General features: G+C 47.3%; 1 protein-coding gene across 2 annotated transcripts in view; it reads right to left on the bottom strand.

The window, feature by feature from the left end:
* Positions 1-17,007, bottom strand: part of TTC21A (tetratricopeptide repeat domain 21A) — a 41,755-nt gene extending 24,748 nt beyond the window's left edge. Inside the window, exons 1-7 of one of the 2 annotated variants that reach the window (XM_036738838.1) lie at positions 16,981-17,007; positions 13,371-13,500; positions 11,404-11,514; positions 6,184-6,350; positions 5,693-5,815; positions 5,001-5,158; positions 1,799-1,883 (exon numbers count right to left, since the gene is read on the bottom strand). In XM_036738838.1, the coding sequence (XP_036594733.1) occupies positions 1,799-1,883; positions 5,001-5,158; positions 5,693-5,815; positions 6,184-6,350; positions 11,404-11,514; positions 13,371-13,500; positions 16,981-17,007 (801 nt within the window). The remainder of the gene's footprint in view (positions 1-1,798; positions 1,884-5,000; positions 5,159-5,692; positions 5,816-6,183; positions 6,351-11,403; positions 11,515-13,370; positions 13,501-16,980) is intronic. The other variant, XM_036738839.1, reaches the window with a different exon arrangement.
* Between the last annotated feature and the right edge of the window lie 102 nt (positions 17,008-17,109).

Here is a 17,109-nt window from a genome sequence, read left to right as displayed (position 1 = left end):
TCTGATAGGAAGATCCTGGGGTCCTGAAGGTGCATCAACAAAGCCTCTGATGGTCAAGCATCTTGTTTAAAATCCAACAAATCATCCCCTTTTCTGACAATGAACCCTCTGAACCTGCTGGAGACTTGAGCAGAGAGACTTTACTTCCATGGGACATTGGCTGGGGAGCTCAAGGCTTTTTACAAGGCATGTTTTCATTGCCTGGTGCTTGGGGTGGGAGACGCTGGGGAAGGAAAGCACCAGGGGCAGGGATAGAAATCCTGAAGTCTGCTTCTCAGAGAGCCAGACCTCAGAGGCCAGGCCTCTTTGGCTACCCAGGCCTCACCAAATTGGATCCAAGACCCTGAGTTGAAGGGGGCCTCAGTGGTCTCATCTTGCCCAACTTCCATATTTTGCCAGTAAGGAAGCCTCCACCAATACTCTAACATCTGCCTCAAAGTGCTAGAACTTGGGGCCCAGGGGGTCGAGAGGAAAATGGAATTCAGAGGCAGATCAGCTGTGAAGCTGGCCTAGCAAGTGAAATGCCCCCAAGGCACAGGGAGTTGGAAGGAACTTCAGGCAGTATCTAGTCCAACCAGAGCTGCCCAGGAAGTCCTTTCTACTGCCATGGCAAGGAACCATCCAGCCTCCAGGGAAGGGAGCCCACTTCCTCTCAAAGTAGATTATCCTTCCCCTAGCCCGGTGCCTGGCACAGTGGTTGGTCCTTGGTCAAAGAGCCATGTGATGCTCTGCGCACACTCCTGTTGGTAGAAGTCAACTGAGGACAACTTTGTGTCTTTGTCTACACTGTGAGTTTCCCATGACTGAAAAAATTTGTCCTGCAGTGGCCAGTCTCCTGCTTGACCCCCAGAGAAGACATCATCTGTGGCTTTTTGGCTTGAAGCCACCATTTTGTTAGGCTCTGCCAATGCTCGTGCCCCACTGCCATGACCATTGAGAGTCCAGGGCAAGGGTACCGCCCTTGGGTCATCACCAAGGACTGTCCTGGAAGTATTCACCTCTTTCTAAAATGAGAAAATAAGACAGTCAGGGAAGCAGTGGGGTGGCCAGTGAATAGAGTGCTGGGGAGTCAGGAAGATTTGAGTTCAAATCCAGCCTCAGACACTTAACCAGCTGGGTGATTCTGGGCAAGTCTCTTTACCTTTGTTGGTCTCAGTCTCCTCAACTGCAAAATGGGTCTGATAGGAGCACCTACTCCCAGAGTCATTATGAAGATAACATTTGTGAAGTGCTTAACACGTGCCTGGCACATAGTAAGCCCTCAGTATTAGCTATTTTTCATCATTATTAGACTGTGGGGTTGACATGAGGTCTTTCTTTTGTGTCTCCATTTGAGATTTATTGTCATTGCCCTTTGGAGAGCTCCCAGCCCAGGATCCACACTAGGAAATCCCGTGGGTACCCCTATCATCGACTGACCAGTCTCTGATCATTCCTTTAACAGGATAGGGTGGCACAGAACGCCAGCCGCTAAGGAGCCGCCTTGGAGGTCAGCTAAGCCACACACCTCATCTTACAAATGACATCAAGGCCTTGAGGGGAAAGGGGACCCACTCAAGGTCACTTATATCTGCAGCATTATTGGCATCAGCCCCATTTAAATAATACCAAGTGTAGGGAAAGGTAGACAAGACAGGAGGGGTGGGGAAGACACAGGTCCGTGGCACCCTGAAATGGCTGGAGGCTAAGAAGCAGGGAGCTCAGACCAGGAGCCCATGTTAGAAAAGAAAAATTACCCATTATGCAAGTTATTAATGAATAATCCACAGGGCATTTCTTAATCCTCCAGAAAACTTACTTCATTGACATCTCCTTCCCTGGCAAACTCGTGCACAGCCAGAACCTGACGGGCATCGATGTTGTTTTCATCTTTTTCTAAGATTCTGAAACAGGAATAGGAATTCCTCGAAGTTAAGTGTGGCCCAACAACCTAGGCTGGCAGTCGATCTTCCGAGGGACACCTGGCCTGCTGCTCTAAGATGAGTAAACAATCAGGTGAGGCAGGACGATGTTCTCGAATTAGTGGAATGCTTTGTGTTGGTCTGTTGTGGCTGGAGAAGAGTTTGTACGTTGGGTTTTTGTGTTGGACCCCTCTCACAATCTAGTAGCCCTGGGACCCTGCTCAGAATCATGTTTATTTCCTACATTCATAAGTAAAGAAAATGCTAAGCTTCAGGAAGGGGTTGGGGACCATTTCCCCCCCCTCCCAACCCCCCCCCCAATCTCTTCACAGAACCTTGAGCCCCAGGTTAAAGGTCACGGAGCTAAGTACTTGGGTCTGCCCAAATAGTAGCCACAGTCTTCATGGCCCAATGGAAAGATCCAATCTTGCCAGCTGCATGACCCTGGGCAAGTCACTAACTTGGCTTCTGGCTGTACCACCTGGAGTGCTGACCTCACAGGGATGTCCTGAGGCTCCAATGGGAGGAGTCTCAATATCTTACCTTATCAAGAACGCTGACCATTGTCCTCCTGCTAATAATAGTGTTAAGGGAGTGATTTAAGGTTTGCAAAACCTCATTTGATCCTCAGAACAGCAATGCAAGGTAGGTGCTAATAATAACAGCAGCATTTTACATTTTACAGCTGAGGAAAATGAGGCAGAGTTAAGTGACTTGCCCAGGGTCATACAGTTAGTAAGTGTCTGAGGCTGCATTTGAACTCAGGTTTTCCTGATTCCAGGGCCAGTGTTCTAACCATTGAGCCACTTAGCTGCAGAAACATCTGATTATTTTGAGGAAAAAAAACTGGAGCCCTTCTTAAGTCCTATTTGCAATAAAAGAAATAGCATGATATAGTGGATGAAGGGCCTGGAAGATCTGGGTTCAAGCCCTGCCTGTGACCCTTCATGGCTGTGTGACTCTGGGCTAGTCATCGAACCTCTCAATGCTCTGATTCTCCATGGCAGAGCCAGGGTCAGCCTGTATTACACAGGGAGATCTCCAAATCCTTCACCAGGAGCTCTTTATCCTTTAATTGGAAAATGCTGAATTCTGGTTAATAGTGACTCTTGCATCTCACCCCCAAAGGCTGATTCCTAGGACTCGAGTGTGCTAACACAGCTTTGGGCATCCGGAAGGCACAGTGGGGTCTCTGAGTGCCTCGGGCTCCTCCAAAATACCACAGGCCTGCATAAGGCTCCATCATCATGGGATGTCAGACCCCTTATATGCCCTGGTTTCCCTGGTGCTCAGTGGATGGATCCCTGGCCCAAGGCTCTGCCCATCATACTCTGCTAAAGACACAGCCCAGGGCTGTGGAAGCCCCCGGATTTAAGAGAGGATCCAAAGGTGAAAGGAAGGGGAAGGAGGTCACTCCTTAAATTGTCACAAATTTTACTCCCTTGGCAGAGTTGAATGAACAGGAAGGGAGGGAGAGAGGTTCTCTGTGAGACTTGAATGTGAGGTGCGGGTTGGAGGGCTGTTTTTTTTTTAAAGCATTTCCAAAGTATTTCTGATGCGGTGCTTGTGTGCTTGTGCTTAGACCCTAACTCTAACATCACATTTCTCCTTAGCCTCTGCTTGGGTGCCTATGCCTGGATCCCAGTTCCAAAATCACATCTTTCCCTAGCCTCAAAACACTGTCCCTAGCAGTTTCTCTCTAGCAAAGCAGGACAGCATGCCCTGCGGCCAGCTGTACCTATAGAATATATTAGTCTGGACTCCCTGTGTATGTGCTGAACCGGCTGTGTACTGGGTCATGGAGATATTTACTACTCATTTGCCTATCATGTGCGTGCTAGACCGAGACCTATGTATACTCCCTTACATTCATGTTGTCTAACAAGACATTGATGGCAGCAGCCTGGATATTTCCAATTGGCCCTGACCATTAGTTGACTTAGTGATGTTTCAGGCCTAATACTACACCTCCATGTAGCCCCGCCTTGGGCTATTTCCCAGTGAACTCTGGGTAAGATACCTGAGCAGTAGATACAAAAAGTGTATGTTCCTTTAAGAACTGACCACCCCTTAACTACTCCCTAATCCCTCCCCAAAACAACTAATTAACATATCTAGCATGTTTTACCCCCAAATAATCCTATATAAACTTTATTTGCACTCCTTTTAGTTTGTAGTTTCCCTAAGAACTCTTGCCGCTGTAAAGCATAATAAATCTTTGCCACCTTGACTTAAAGAATGCTTGAGTCTGTGAATTCATTCCAGAAGGCCCTGACCTTCTCCATTATGTGGGTCCTTGAGGGTTACTCCCCCTCAACTACCCTGTCTGGGAACTCCAGTCTTGGGGTTCCTGGACCTTGTCTCTCCAATCCTCAACATTTCCAATCTACAATCCTGGGGTCCCCTTCCTTGGAGCAGTCAGGCCTCGGGGCAGGCCCAGAGGGCTGTGGAGAGATGCAGGGAAGGGACTTCCCTCAACCCTGCCACCCCTGCACCAGAGGTGGATGATGGTTAGGCTTGGAAAGCAGGCGGGTGGGTCTAGAAGAATTCAAGGCCACCTCTGACTGCTGGCTTTGGCTATGCCATGTCTGTTGGCTTCCCCACTAGTACATAAGCTCAGGGAGGGCAGGACCTGCTTCCCTTTTTCCTTTTCTTCCTTTTTATTAATTAATTTATTTTTAGTTTTCAACATTCACTTCCACAAGTTTTAAATTTTCTTCCCTTTCCTCCTCCACCTCCCCTGTAATCTGATATAGGCTCTACATATACATTCCTATTAAACATATTTTCACATTAGTTGTGTTGTATAGAAGTATTAGAACAGATGGGAGAAGCCATCTTTTTCATTTTTCTCCAAAGTGCCTGGCACATATTAGGTACTTCTAGTGGCTGGTTGGAGTAAGACACGACAGAGAGGCTGAGGGCTGGCCCCAGAGGATCCCCAGGGCATGGGACAGCTTCTCTGGGGCACCCTGGGAGGAGGCAGTGGGAAAAAGCTTTCTCTCCATGTCATTGGGTCAAAGTCTATTGGAGGAAAAATCAAAACCTTCCAAAAATACAGCATCCCTCAACTACAGCAGCTTGTGACTCTCCCCTTACCGGTGTCCTGTTTCGACAGTTTGCTCCCAGTCTTGCTGGGCCAGGAAGAGTCTCATCTTCAGGATAAGTGCTGGGATGAAGTTAAAAAACGTAACTGTTATTTGATTAACCACTTCCAGGGCGCCTGAGTAATTCTGTTGTATCATGAAATAGTTTGCCTATTGAGAAAAGTTCAGAGAGACCACTTAGCTCAGACACCCCTTGGACTGAGCTAAGATGAAATCTGCTGATGGGGGATGGTTGTCTGATCTGTTTGCTACCTAAGGAAGATCCTGGCACTCTGCCTAGAAGAGCCCAGCTGAGGCCCGGCCCCCTGGTTCCTTCCAGTCCTTGTGCCTTGGTGACAGCTCCCTCTGGGATCTGGCTTTGTCACCAGCTGACAGCCTGGGAGGCTCTGGGGCATGGCTATCAGGGAGCTATGAGCCTGAGTACACACACCTTTCTCCAGCCTTGAGGCTTTTCAAGGCTTGGTCTTCACACAAAGGGAGCAGGGCCAGGAAGGCCCATGGGTAGATGGCCTGATTCAGGACTGGGAGCAAGGGGCACTCAGATCTAGCTGACACTGGAAGTTGAGAGGTCCTTAGGGACCATCTGGTCTGGGGGCTTCGTTTGGCACAGGAGGGTGAGGTGCTGCTGGGAGTGAGGGGTCAAAGTGGGGATGAGAACCAAGGCATGCTGACCATGCTCCCTACCTTCCCCATCAGGCCCAATACATCCTTGGTGTCTCGAATCCCTTGATCAAAGTACTTGATTGACTTCTTCACGGTGTGCTGTTTGTCAGAGGTAAAGTCCACCCAGCCTCGGAGCACATAGCCCTGGAAGAGGGAAGTGGGGGGCTTTCAGAGAGCTCACCTCTGGCTTCCAGGCTGCCCTAGGGAGGGCTGCCTAAGCGGTGTGATGGCGGCACCAGCACCTCAAATTCCCCACCCTAGAGCTTCGGTGTGGGGGGGGAAATCATGCATTGCCAGGCTTGCCTTTTAAACCTGGAGCCCCTCCCCCCTCCCCCAGCTCCATGAGCCCAGGCTCCACCCCAGGTGTCCAGGATCTGCTGCATTTGACCCCCTGGCTGGCTCCCCTCACCCGCCTTGGCTATGGAAGACTGTCCTTGGTGCTTGCTCTGGTTCTCCCCTTCCTACTTCCCCGCCCCCATAGCCCTTGGCCCTTGGCAATGGTCTGGCCTCACCTCTTTAGATCCGCTGGATACTTTCAGCATTCTGTCAACATACTCCTTGGCTTTTTCGTTTTTACCCATCAGCCAAAGGAACATCCCCGCATAATACAAGGCATTCACGCCGGCAGATTTCCGGGTTTCCTTGAGGCAATTTTCAAGTTCTGAAATAGCCTCCCGATCTGCATCCCAGGGAGAAAGTCACATTGAGGAAGGGGAGGACCGAGGTGTGATCCTACTTGAGCAGCAGCCTAAGGAAATCTTTATTTATAGCCCCCCTCCCCGCAAACCCCCAAAAACTAGATGGCGGGGCAGCTAGGTGGTACAGTGGATAGAGCACTGGTCCTGGAGTCAGGAGGCCCTGAGTTCAAATCCGGCCTCAGACACTAACTAGCTGTGTGACCCTGGTTACTTCATCCTGATTACCTCCAAAAATAAAATAAAATAGGAAAAACTAGATGATGATTTCATCCATCTAGGGAGCTCCAGGTGAGAAGCTTCCTCTCCCAATGCAGGCAAACGACTTCCCTACCCTCAGAGTCTTCGAGAATTGTCTGGGCGCCCAAGAGGAGATGACCTGCCCAGGCAAGGCTGGCATGTGGCCGGGGCAGGGCTTGACCTCCAGTCAGCTTCCCTGGGGCAGAGGCCAGCTCCCTCTCCTCTGCCCCGCTGCCTCTCTAAATGCTGTTTTCTGAACCTTCTCTGTCTTCAGAGGGCAAATCTGGGCAATGTGAGAGCTCTCCACGCCCCAGGGGCTTAAAGGAACACAAGCTTTCTCTGGCCTTTGCGAGCTCTCTGCTCCTGCCGCATTCCACAGGCAGCTCACAAGAACAAGGGGGCAAGAAAGGGCAGGGGCTGCGACTACGATTTCATTGGCATGGGAACTCCCAGATGGGGAAACCCTCCACCAGCGCACGTGGGGATGTTCTCTGCCCCTTACAGTCTTGGAGAGCTGTGCAAAGCACATTGAACCACACTGCCTCCCAGGGGGATTAGACTGTAAGCTCCTTGGAAGCGGAGTCTGTAGATCTTCGAATGCCTTCCCATCCCAAAACTTAGCATAGCAGATGTAGGAAATGGTCAGTAAGCACTCAATGAAGTGGATTATTTGCGCACAGATTTCATTCCCCCTCCAGACTGTAAAGTCCCTGAGTCTGATTCATCTCTGTGATTACAGGGGAAGGTCTTCCCGGCTTCTGAGGATCCTCATTCCCCCTCCCCTCTCGGCCTTCCGCAAAGGCAGATTCTTCACAAAAGTTTGTCTGCCTGGCTAGGTCTTTGCTGCTTTTACCAAGCATCTGGCTTCTTTTGGAGCTTCCTCCCAGGATCACGGTTTAGGGCTGGAAGGGACCACTGAAATCATCTGTTTCTTTACCAGGTCAGGTAGGTGGTCAGCTAGTGGAGTCAGGAAGACCTGAGTTCCAATCTGGCCCCAGACACTGACATCACCTCCATCTGCCTCTATTTCAGAAGAGGATAATAAGAGTGCCTGCTTCTTAGGGTTGTTGAAAGGATAAAATAATATTGGTAGACCACGTGGCGCCGTGTTTGGCGCACAGAACTTCTTTCCTTCCCTTTTCCCCTTATTTTTGAGGTAAAGAAATTGAATCCTAGGAAAGTGAAGTGAATTGCTGAGGTCACATGGGAAGCAGAGCAGGATTTGAGGCCAGATCTTATGCCAGCTAAAGGTTTAGGTTTGAGGAAAATTCTGGATAGGCCCAAATGGGATGGAGAATTCACTGGCACCTCCATAAATACTTATAAATTTGAATCTTTATAACTCACTCTCTGATAAACTTGATGGTTGGAGGCTCGGTCCCAGTGGATTCTCCATTTGGGCAAACCCCCATCCTGGCCCGGCTGCACAGCCATTCGAAAGGGGCAGTAAGCAGGGGAGGAAGGAGGCGGTGGAAGGAGTGTTAGGAGCCCCCGGAGGTCCTCTGGGCACTGTGCATCCGAGAAAAAGACCCACAAACCAGCACACACACACACACACACAGACACACACACACACACACTCGGGGTGAGCCCAGGAGGGTGAAGGCCCTGGGAAACGCAGCAGGGGAGGGACAGGTGGAGTGCCAGGAAAGGACATGCTTAGCTTGAGGAAGAAGACAAGCTTCCCTGCTCCTGCCCAACAACAACAAAGTTAAAGATAAGGGGGTTTGGGAGGGAGGGCACAAGCAGCTGGGGGGATGGGGAAAGGGTCAATACAGGAAGTGACTCCTGAGCTGCTAGAAAGAGAGAGACTCCACGGGACAGAGGAAGGAAGGAATAATAACTACTGAAGTAAGACAAGAAAAAGAAATGCAAAGAGTAAGGAGAGGCAGAGAAGAAACAAAGCTCTCACTTTCTGCAGATGGTGGGTGGTATCCTTAGGAAACCCCAGAGATTCAAATAAAAAAGGTAACTGAGATGAGGGACCGCTTTGGCAAAGTTACAGAATGTAAAATGAACTGACACAGATCATCCACATTTTTGTATATTACCAACAAGATCCAGCAGGAAGAGATAGAAAGAGAAATTCCATTTAAAATCTCTACAGACACTATAAAATACTTGGGAGCTGACCAGCATGAAACACATCAGAACTACATCAGCAAAATTACAAAACACTCTTCGCACAAATAAAGGCAGATCTAAATAGAGAAATATTAATTGCTCATGGTTAGGCTGAGTCAATATAATACAAATGACAATACTACCTAAATTAATTTACTTCTTCAGTGATATACCAATCAAATTACCAAGGGACAACTTTATAGAGCTAGAAAAATAATAACAAAATTCACCTGGAAGAACAAAAGGTCAAGAATATTAAGAGAATCAATAAAAAATGAGAAGGAAGGGGACCTGGCAGGGCCTGATCTCAAACTATACCACAAAGCTATAATTGTCAAAACAAACTGGTGCTGGAGAGAGGTTGATCAGTAGAATAGATTAGGTACCCAAAACATAGAAGCAAATGATTTAGTGTTTGATAAACTCAAAGATCCCAGCTATTGGGGAAAGAGCTCAGTATTGAAAAAACACTGGAAAATGGTCTGGCAGAAATTAGATACAGACAAACATCTCACAACATCTGCCAAGATAAGCTCCAAATGGGTACATGATTGAGACATAAAGGTTGAGATCATAAACAAATTACATCATAAACAGAAGCGCAGAAGAAAGTTCCTGTCAGATCCATGCATAGAGAAAGAGTTCATGACCAGAAAGAAGATAGAGAGGTTCACAGGAAGGAACAGGGACAAACAAACCAATGTAGCTAAAATTAGGAGAGCAACAGGAACTGGGAAAAAAATCTTTGCAGCAAATTTCTCTGATAAAGGTCTCATTTCTAAGATACATAGGAGACTGAGTCAAATTTATTTCCAGTTGACAAATGGTCAAAGTGTATGGATAGGCAGTTTTTGGAGGAAGTAATCCAAGTTATCAATAGCTATATGAAAAAAATGCTCTAAATGACTAATAATTAGAGAAATGCAAATTAAGGCAACCTTGAGGGACCACCTTGTACCCATCTTATCGGCCAAGTGAACAAAGAAGGAAAATCACAAAGGCTGAAGGGTTTGTGGGAAAACAGGTACTTTAATACACCATTGGGGGAGCTGAGAACTAGTCCAACCTCTCTCAAAGGCCATTTGGAATGAGGACCCCAAGGCTATTGAACTAAGCTTATCTTTTGATCCAGAAATATCACTACTAGGTCTATGCCCCGAAGAAAATAAAGGAAGAGGAAAAGGACCCAAAATATTCATAGCAGCTCTTTTTGTAGTGGCAAAGAATTGGAAACTGAGGGATGCCTTTCAATTGGGAAATGGCTGGACAAGCTGTGGTACGTGATTGTGGTGGAATACTATTATGCTGTAAAAAATGATGAGCAGGAGGATTTCAGAAAAACCTGAGTAGATTTGAATGAACTGATGCAAAGTGAAGTGAGCAGAACCAGAAGAGTAACACAAGCTATGCATTATTATAATAAATAATAACAACATTATAAAGACCATCAACTCTGAAAGCCTTAGTAATTCTGATGAACACAATGACCAACCACAATTCCAAAAGACATATAATGAAACATGCTGCCCTCCACCAGAGAGAACTGATGGAATCAAGAGAGCAGATCAAAGCATCTTTCTTTATTTTTCTTTCTTTCTTTTTCTCTTTCTTTCTTTTTCTTTTTCTTTCCTTCTTTCCATCCTTCCTTCTTTCTTTCCTTCCTTCCTTCCTTCTTCCCTCCCTCCCTCCTCCTCCTCCTCCTCTTCCTTCTTCTTCTTCTTCTTCTTCTTCTTCTTCTTCTTCTTCTTCTTCTTCTTCTTCTTCTTCTTCTTCTTCTTCTTCTTCTTCTTCTTCTTCTCTCTCTCTCTCTCTCTCTCTTCCCCCCCTTCTCCCTCTCCCCCCCTCCCTCCCTCCCTTCCTCCCTTCCTTCCTTCCCTCCCTCCTTTTTGCTACTGTGGGACTGTTTTGCATTTTGCATACATAGTTGCAATGGGTTTTATTTATCTTGCCTTCTCAAATGGGAGAAGGGGCAAGGAGAAGGGAGGAATGGGTGAGGAGGGAAAAATAAAAATAAAATTGAATTAAAATATTTTTAAAAAGAATATAAGCCCTATGAGGACAGGGGCTGTTTCCCTCTTTCTCTGTGCACCCCCAGCACTGAGCACAGCACCTGGCACATAGAAGGTGCTCAATACACTCTTGCTGATTGGCTGGAGAGGCAAGCCCAGGGCACAAGCTTGCTGGAGCCCAGTTTCCAAGAGGATCAGGGAAAGAACTTGTAGGAGGGCCACATGGTTAAGCACAATGATTGAGCTGGTAAGGACAGCACCAGGAAGGAGCCTGACCACCCAGACTGGGCAGAGACATGGGAGCAATGCCAAAGACAACAGACAGGCTTGTGGAGGGCTGGATCTGAACCCGGGAGAACAAAGACAGGATAAGGCAGTGCCTCAGATGCCAGAGAAGGGGATGGGCCTGATGCAGAAAGCCTCAGCTTCCCTCATCTGTAAAATGGGGTCAGTAACGCTTGCTGTCCCTCACTCCCAGGGCAGCTGCAGGGCATCACAACAATCCCATCACAGCCCAGAAAGGCTCTGAGGAAGCTTCAGAGGAAGAGGAAGCCAAGGGCCCTGGCTGGAGCTGGCTGAGTTTGGGGTATCATCCCTCCCAGCCCCTCCCTTGAGCCCAGCGGGTGGGGAAGGGGGCAGGCCTCCTCAGTTTGGCCCCACTCACCAATGGTCTCACAACGCTTGTGGGCATAAATGAGGGCCATCATGGAGCACAGGGACACATCCGGGTGGCTCTTCAGGGTCTCTAGCTCGCCAATAGCCTCTTGTATGTGCTCTGCAGAGAAATTTCTGATCGTTTACTCACACAGACATTTTAAACCAAAAGGCATCCCAGTTACACCAGATGCCCGGCACACAGTACATGCCCAATAAATGCTTGCTCGCTGACTTACAAAACATTCTTTCATATTTAATAAACTCGTTCTGGTTGCCCCGAATGAAACCCTTTCCAATTTATATTCCATACTGTGCCCCAGTAATCTTCCTACATTATTATTTAAATAAGTTTTACTAATCCTTTTATTTTTTCACCGATCATTTCCAGATAGATCCACTCTCACCCCAAATGACCCTTCCTTTACGGTATTAAAGAAGACCATTAGGAAAAGTATTACCAATACAGTAACTAGTGTGACAGTGTATGCAACATTCAGCCCTCATAGACTCCTGCCTCTTGACTTGAGAGAAGTATTATCTTATTGTATTATTCTTGGTTCTCTGAGCATTTCATTGATTTATCAGTTTCTCAGTCATCGTTTCATTATATTCTTGTGGTCACGGTATTTATTCTCATCACCCTGTATCAGATCGCCCAAATCCCCTCACTTTCTCTGAACTCCTCATATGCGTCTTTGCTTCTGACACAATATTTCATTGTATTTCTGTACTACAGTTTTTTCCCCAGTGATTCCCCAATAAATGGGAACCCACTTTATTTCCAGGTATTTGTGATCGTGAAAGTGCTGCTGTGAATACTTTGCGAGTACTTGTTTTCAGTCTCCTCGGTGTATATGTGCTGAGGAGTGGAATTGCTGGGTCAAAGACTTTTCTCACTTAATTCCAAGTGGATCAAATTGCAGTTCCACCCACAGGGTATAAGTGCACATGTCTTTCTGTAGCGCTTATACTCTGATCTTTCCCATTTTGGGGTCATTTTTAATCATTTTCAGGTCTGACGTGACTCATAAGCTTCAATGTGCATTTCTTTAATGGTTACTGATTCAGGGCAGGTTTTCCTATAGCTGCTGGCAAAAAAATGACAGAGAAAACAAGGACTGGTCTGGTTTGCAAATTCCAAGTTTGTATGTCAATTACTTAACATTCTTGACTGAAGCTGGGAAAGTGCCCAAGTCTGCTCTGGGTGAGCTTTGAAAAGCGGAAAGTGCATGCTTTGGGCTCACTGTCCATGAGCGATTCTGAGCCTTCCGCAGAGAGGCAACCGGCATTTATTAAGCAGCAACTTTGTGCCAGGCCCTGTGCTATAAACACTGCTATGTCGCAGGGAATCACATTTCTGGTATTTCTTTTTAAAAAGCAGTAGGACAAAGTATTTCTAGCTTTGCTCCCTGTGCTCGGGACAGCTGCATGGCACACTGTGCTCAGCCCTCTGCCAGCTCTCCTCCTCCTCCTTCCTCGATAGGAGGGAGCCAAACCAGAGGCTGCAATGATTCTATGTTAGGAGTGCTTTGTGTCACTATTCAAAGTATGTGTGCAAATATATGTAAATACATGTCCATTCACACATACAAAAATACACATCCATATACACATATCCATGCAGACACTGACTGTCTCTCCTTGATGTACAACATCCATCCATACATGCATACATGTATACATTTACACATCTTATCTTGCACGTATCTCGTTCGTACAGGGTTATATGCATGCTGTCTTCCCTATTAAGACTGTGATCTCCTTGAGGACGGGGCCTTTCTTGGTATTCCCAGCACACAGCACACTGCTCGGCTTACAGCAGGCGCTTAATAAATGTTGGCTGGCTGGACTCGCTGTTTCTGTCTGCCTGCTGGTGCTTTGGTTCTACGATTTACATGTTGTGGATGATGCCTTGGCTGTTATGACTCGCCCCATCCCCAAAGAGCCGGGCCCGGGCCAGAGCTTATTCGTTACCTTCTCGGAGGAGTCCGTAGGCCTTAAAGAACTGCAGAACAGAGTCGTTGCTGAATTTCTCCAGACCTTCCGCTGCAGCATTCTGCACATGTCGGAAGTACTTTTCTCGACAATAATAGATTATTCCGGCCTAATGGAGAGAAAACCATCCGTACGGTTACTACTGCAGCCGGTGGAAAGAACCTAATCCAGTGAGGGCATGGAGATGACGCTGCATATTTAACTCGTGGTTAAGAATTGGCAAATCACTTCTTGGGGACTATCTGTCATTGCTGGGTCAGCCACACTATTTGTTAGGGCCTCAACACTTTAATGGAACATGCCCCAAAGAGGCCCAGGAAAGCGGAAGAAGACTCGTTTGTAAAAACACATTTGTAGCAGCTCTTTCTGGAGGAGCAAAGACTTGGAAGTGTATGGGATGCCCATCGATTAGGGGATGACTGGACAAGTTATGGCGGATGAACGTAATGGAAAAGCATCGTGTTGTAAGAAATGAAGAGGTATCTTCGGAAAACCTGGGCAGACTTGTACGAACGGATGCAGAGTGAAGCGAGCAGAACAATAATAACCACAATGTAAAGACAAACAACTCGAGAACACTTAGGAACTTTGATCAAAGCAGTGACCAAACACAGTTCCAGACCTGGGATGGAACATTTCCCGCTTCTTGATGGAGAGGTGACAGATACAGGGTATGGACTGAGACGTATATTTTTTGGACATGGGCCAGGTGGAAATTTTTCTTGACTATGCAGATTTTTTAACAAGGGTTTTTTCTCTACTTCAGTCAGAGAAAAAAATAGTTTTATTAATTGAAAACAATTAAATAAAACTTAAAAATACTTTAGTGGGTTAATGACCTCCTTGATGGGCATATCCCCTCCCTCCATCAGTGCAGATTACAACCCATTCCTGCCTTTTTTTCTAGATTCTTGTTAAACAGCAAGTGATCAGCCTTGTACTCAACACTCCTCAGGACCCTCTCTTGCCTCTCCCTGCTGATTGGAGGGAAAGCAACAAGCTCCCAAATGTTCCCTTAATAGAAGCCAACTCTTCAGTCCCCAGCAGCTGCTCTGCTTGGCCCCAAACATAATTTCTCACCACCCCCCCTTCTTGGCTTCCTTTTAAGTACTGTCTTTCCTCATTAGGCAGCAAGCTCTTTGAAGGCAGGGACTGTCTTTTTTTTTTCTTATTTGTATGCCTGGTGCTTAGCACTGTGCCTCGAACATTTGTTGTTCAGTCATTTCAGTCGTGTCTGACTCTTTGTGACCCCATTTAAGGTGTTCTTGGCAAAGATACCAGAGTAGTTTGCCATTTCCTTCTCCAACTCATTTTTCCAGATGAGGAAACAGGCAGAGTTAAGTGACTTGGCCAAGGGTCAAAAGAGGCCAGATTTGAACTCAAGTTCTCCTGACCCCATGCCCAGCGCTCTATCCACTACACTTCCTAGCTGCCCATATGCCAGACATATATTAGGCACTTAACAATGTTTATTCACTAATCAATGACCATTCACTAAGAATCTATTATACACACAGTATTTTTATATAAAAATACAGAAGTCAGATAGTCCTTCACCTTAAGAAGCTTACACTCTACTAGGGGATATAACACCTAATAGGGAAGTAGTCTGGGAAGTCACTGCGATGCATTGTCACACCTTCTCCAGAAGCAACAGTGCATTGATTTCATTCATGTTCCCTGGGCAAGAGACGGAAAGGGCTGGTTGGGATGGAGGGTGCTGGCAAAAGCATATGCATGATGGCTGGTGAGAGGCAAGGTGCCAGCTGTCCTCAAAGATGGTTGGTCTCTTGTCAATCAAGCAACAACTCTACCCTTGAAGGAGCCACACAAACTTGGCTGAACCTCCTGGAAGGTATTTGTGATCATTCAGAGGAGTCTGGCCTAACCATCTACAGGGAGAGACCAAGCGGATGCAGAGCATTTATTAATAAGCCCAGAATGCAAAACTCATCTGGATGGACACCCTATGGCACTTGTCCATCGGTACATATTGGACGAGCTGGGAACCAAGTGGGTGGCAGAAAGGGCTGGATTGCTTTCAGGGAACTGCCAAGCTCCTTTCTTAACTCTGAGCTTCACATGAAAGTAAAGACCCATCTTTTGAATGCCAACATTCTACCAGTGTGGCTGTACGTCAGTGAGATATGAAATCCAACCGTCTCTAGGTATCACTCAAAGGGCCACGGAGAGGTGCATGGTGGGGGTGAGCAGGCTGCTCCATACAAGCAGGGAGGAACTCGCAAGAACATGAGTAGATGTGGCATCATGGAACCGTAGGGTAGAAGAGAAGATAGACTGGGCACGTGGCAAGAAGGAAGCCCAATGGGTGGACCTTGGTGTGGTATGCTAGTACCCTGTTGATGTCAAGAAGAAGGGAGGAAAAACTCCTCTGGCTTGGAAGGATTTCCTGTCCTGCATCTTGGAAGGATGTGGGCAAGAGCTGCTCAAATGGGCAGATTTGCACCACTGGTGGGCATTTCCAAATGGATGAATGCACACATCCATTTGAGAGCTTTATCCTCTGTGTCCAGCCTGAAACCTGGCACACTGCACGAGCTTAATACCTGTTGAGTTAAATTGAAGACTGAGGCCTGGGAAGAAGCCACTAGGTATGGGAAGTTAGGAAGTGAATGGCAGCCTTGGAGAGCAATTTAAAAGGATGGCAGCAGCAGAAGCTGGACTATGGAGGAATTTGAGGAAATGAAAGATTTCAAAGCAGTTTAACAAGCATTTAAGTGTCTAATATGTGTAAGGCAATGGATATACAAACACACAAAACCCCTCCAACCCTGAAGTAATCCCTGCCCTCAAGGAGCTTTCCCAGGTGCTGACTGTTCTTCACTCTCCCCCCGGTCCCACCAGCTACTGAAAGGCCAACTCTGTAAGGTTAGGAGGCCTTGGGGAAGTCACGGAACACCTTAGGAACATGGGGAACAAAGTGCCTGGCCCACAGTCGTCACTGAAATGGCTGTTAAGAAGTTAACTGTTAATAAACTGGTTAAGAAGATGATGATTCAGACAAGGATCTAGATTCCTGGACCACAGCTTAAACTAGAAGGGATGAGAGACTGCTGATGGGGAATGGAGTATAGTATGCAGTCTTGCAAAGTGAACCAAAAGGAACCAAAAGGAAAACTGAAAAGCAAGAGGCAGGAAAGTGCCTGTGTGCACCCACTCAACTTAGACACCACAGAGGAAGGAGGAATAGAGGTCGGGAGAAGAAAAAGTTAGGGGGCAAAATCCAGGAAAGGAGCCAGTTATTAAGCTCATGGTCTGGGATGCCGTAGGTATGGGAACGTGTCAAGTGCTGTCAATAAGCAAGGTACACTGGAGAGGTCTTCACACCAGGAAGCCCCCTTGACTCATGGTGTGCCTGAGGCTTGGTGAGATCCGACTCTACTGAACCGAAAGGGTCTCTGGATAGGAAGACCTCATGGAAAAGAAACAAGCCACAGGTCCAGGGCTATGACTGTCTACTAGGAAGATGCCCTAGGCTAGAGTAAGACAAGCCAGGGACCACCCACCCCTCTTCCCATCGCCTCCCCTCCCCACTCCTCTTTCCAAACCTGTCTCTCCCCCCACCCACCATGAGGGCCGAGTCATTGCTGCTCATCTTGGGGCTGGGGGCCCCAGGCTCGGTCAGGCTCCGGAGGCAGCAGCGGGAGATGAGCGGGTTGCACTACGGGGGAACCGAGCCCGGGAGGCCAGGCTTGGG

This window comes from Trichosurus vulpecula, chromosome 9, assembly GCF_011100635.1.
Source record: "Trichosurus vulpecula isolate mTriVul1 chromosome 9, mTriVul1.pri, whole genome shotgun sequence".
Classification (NCBI taxonomy): Eukaryota; Metazoa; Chordata; class Mammalia; order Diprotodontia; family Phalangeridae; genus Trichosurus; species Trichosurus vulpecula.
The sequence above is the reverse complement of the archived record's forward strand: the minus strand, read 5'-3'. Positions and strand labels throughout refer to the sequence as shown.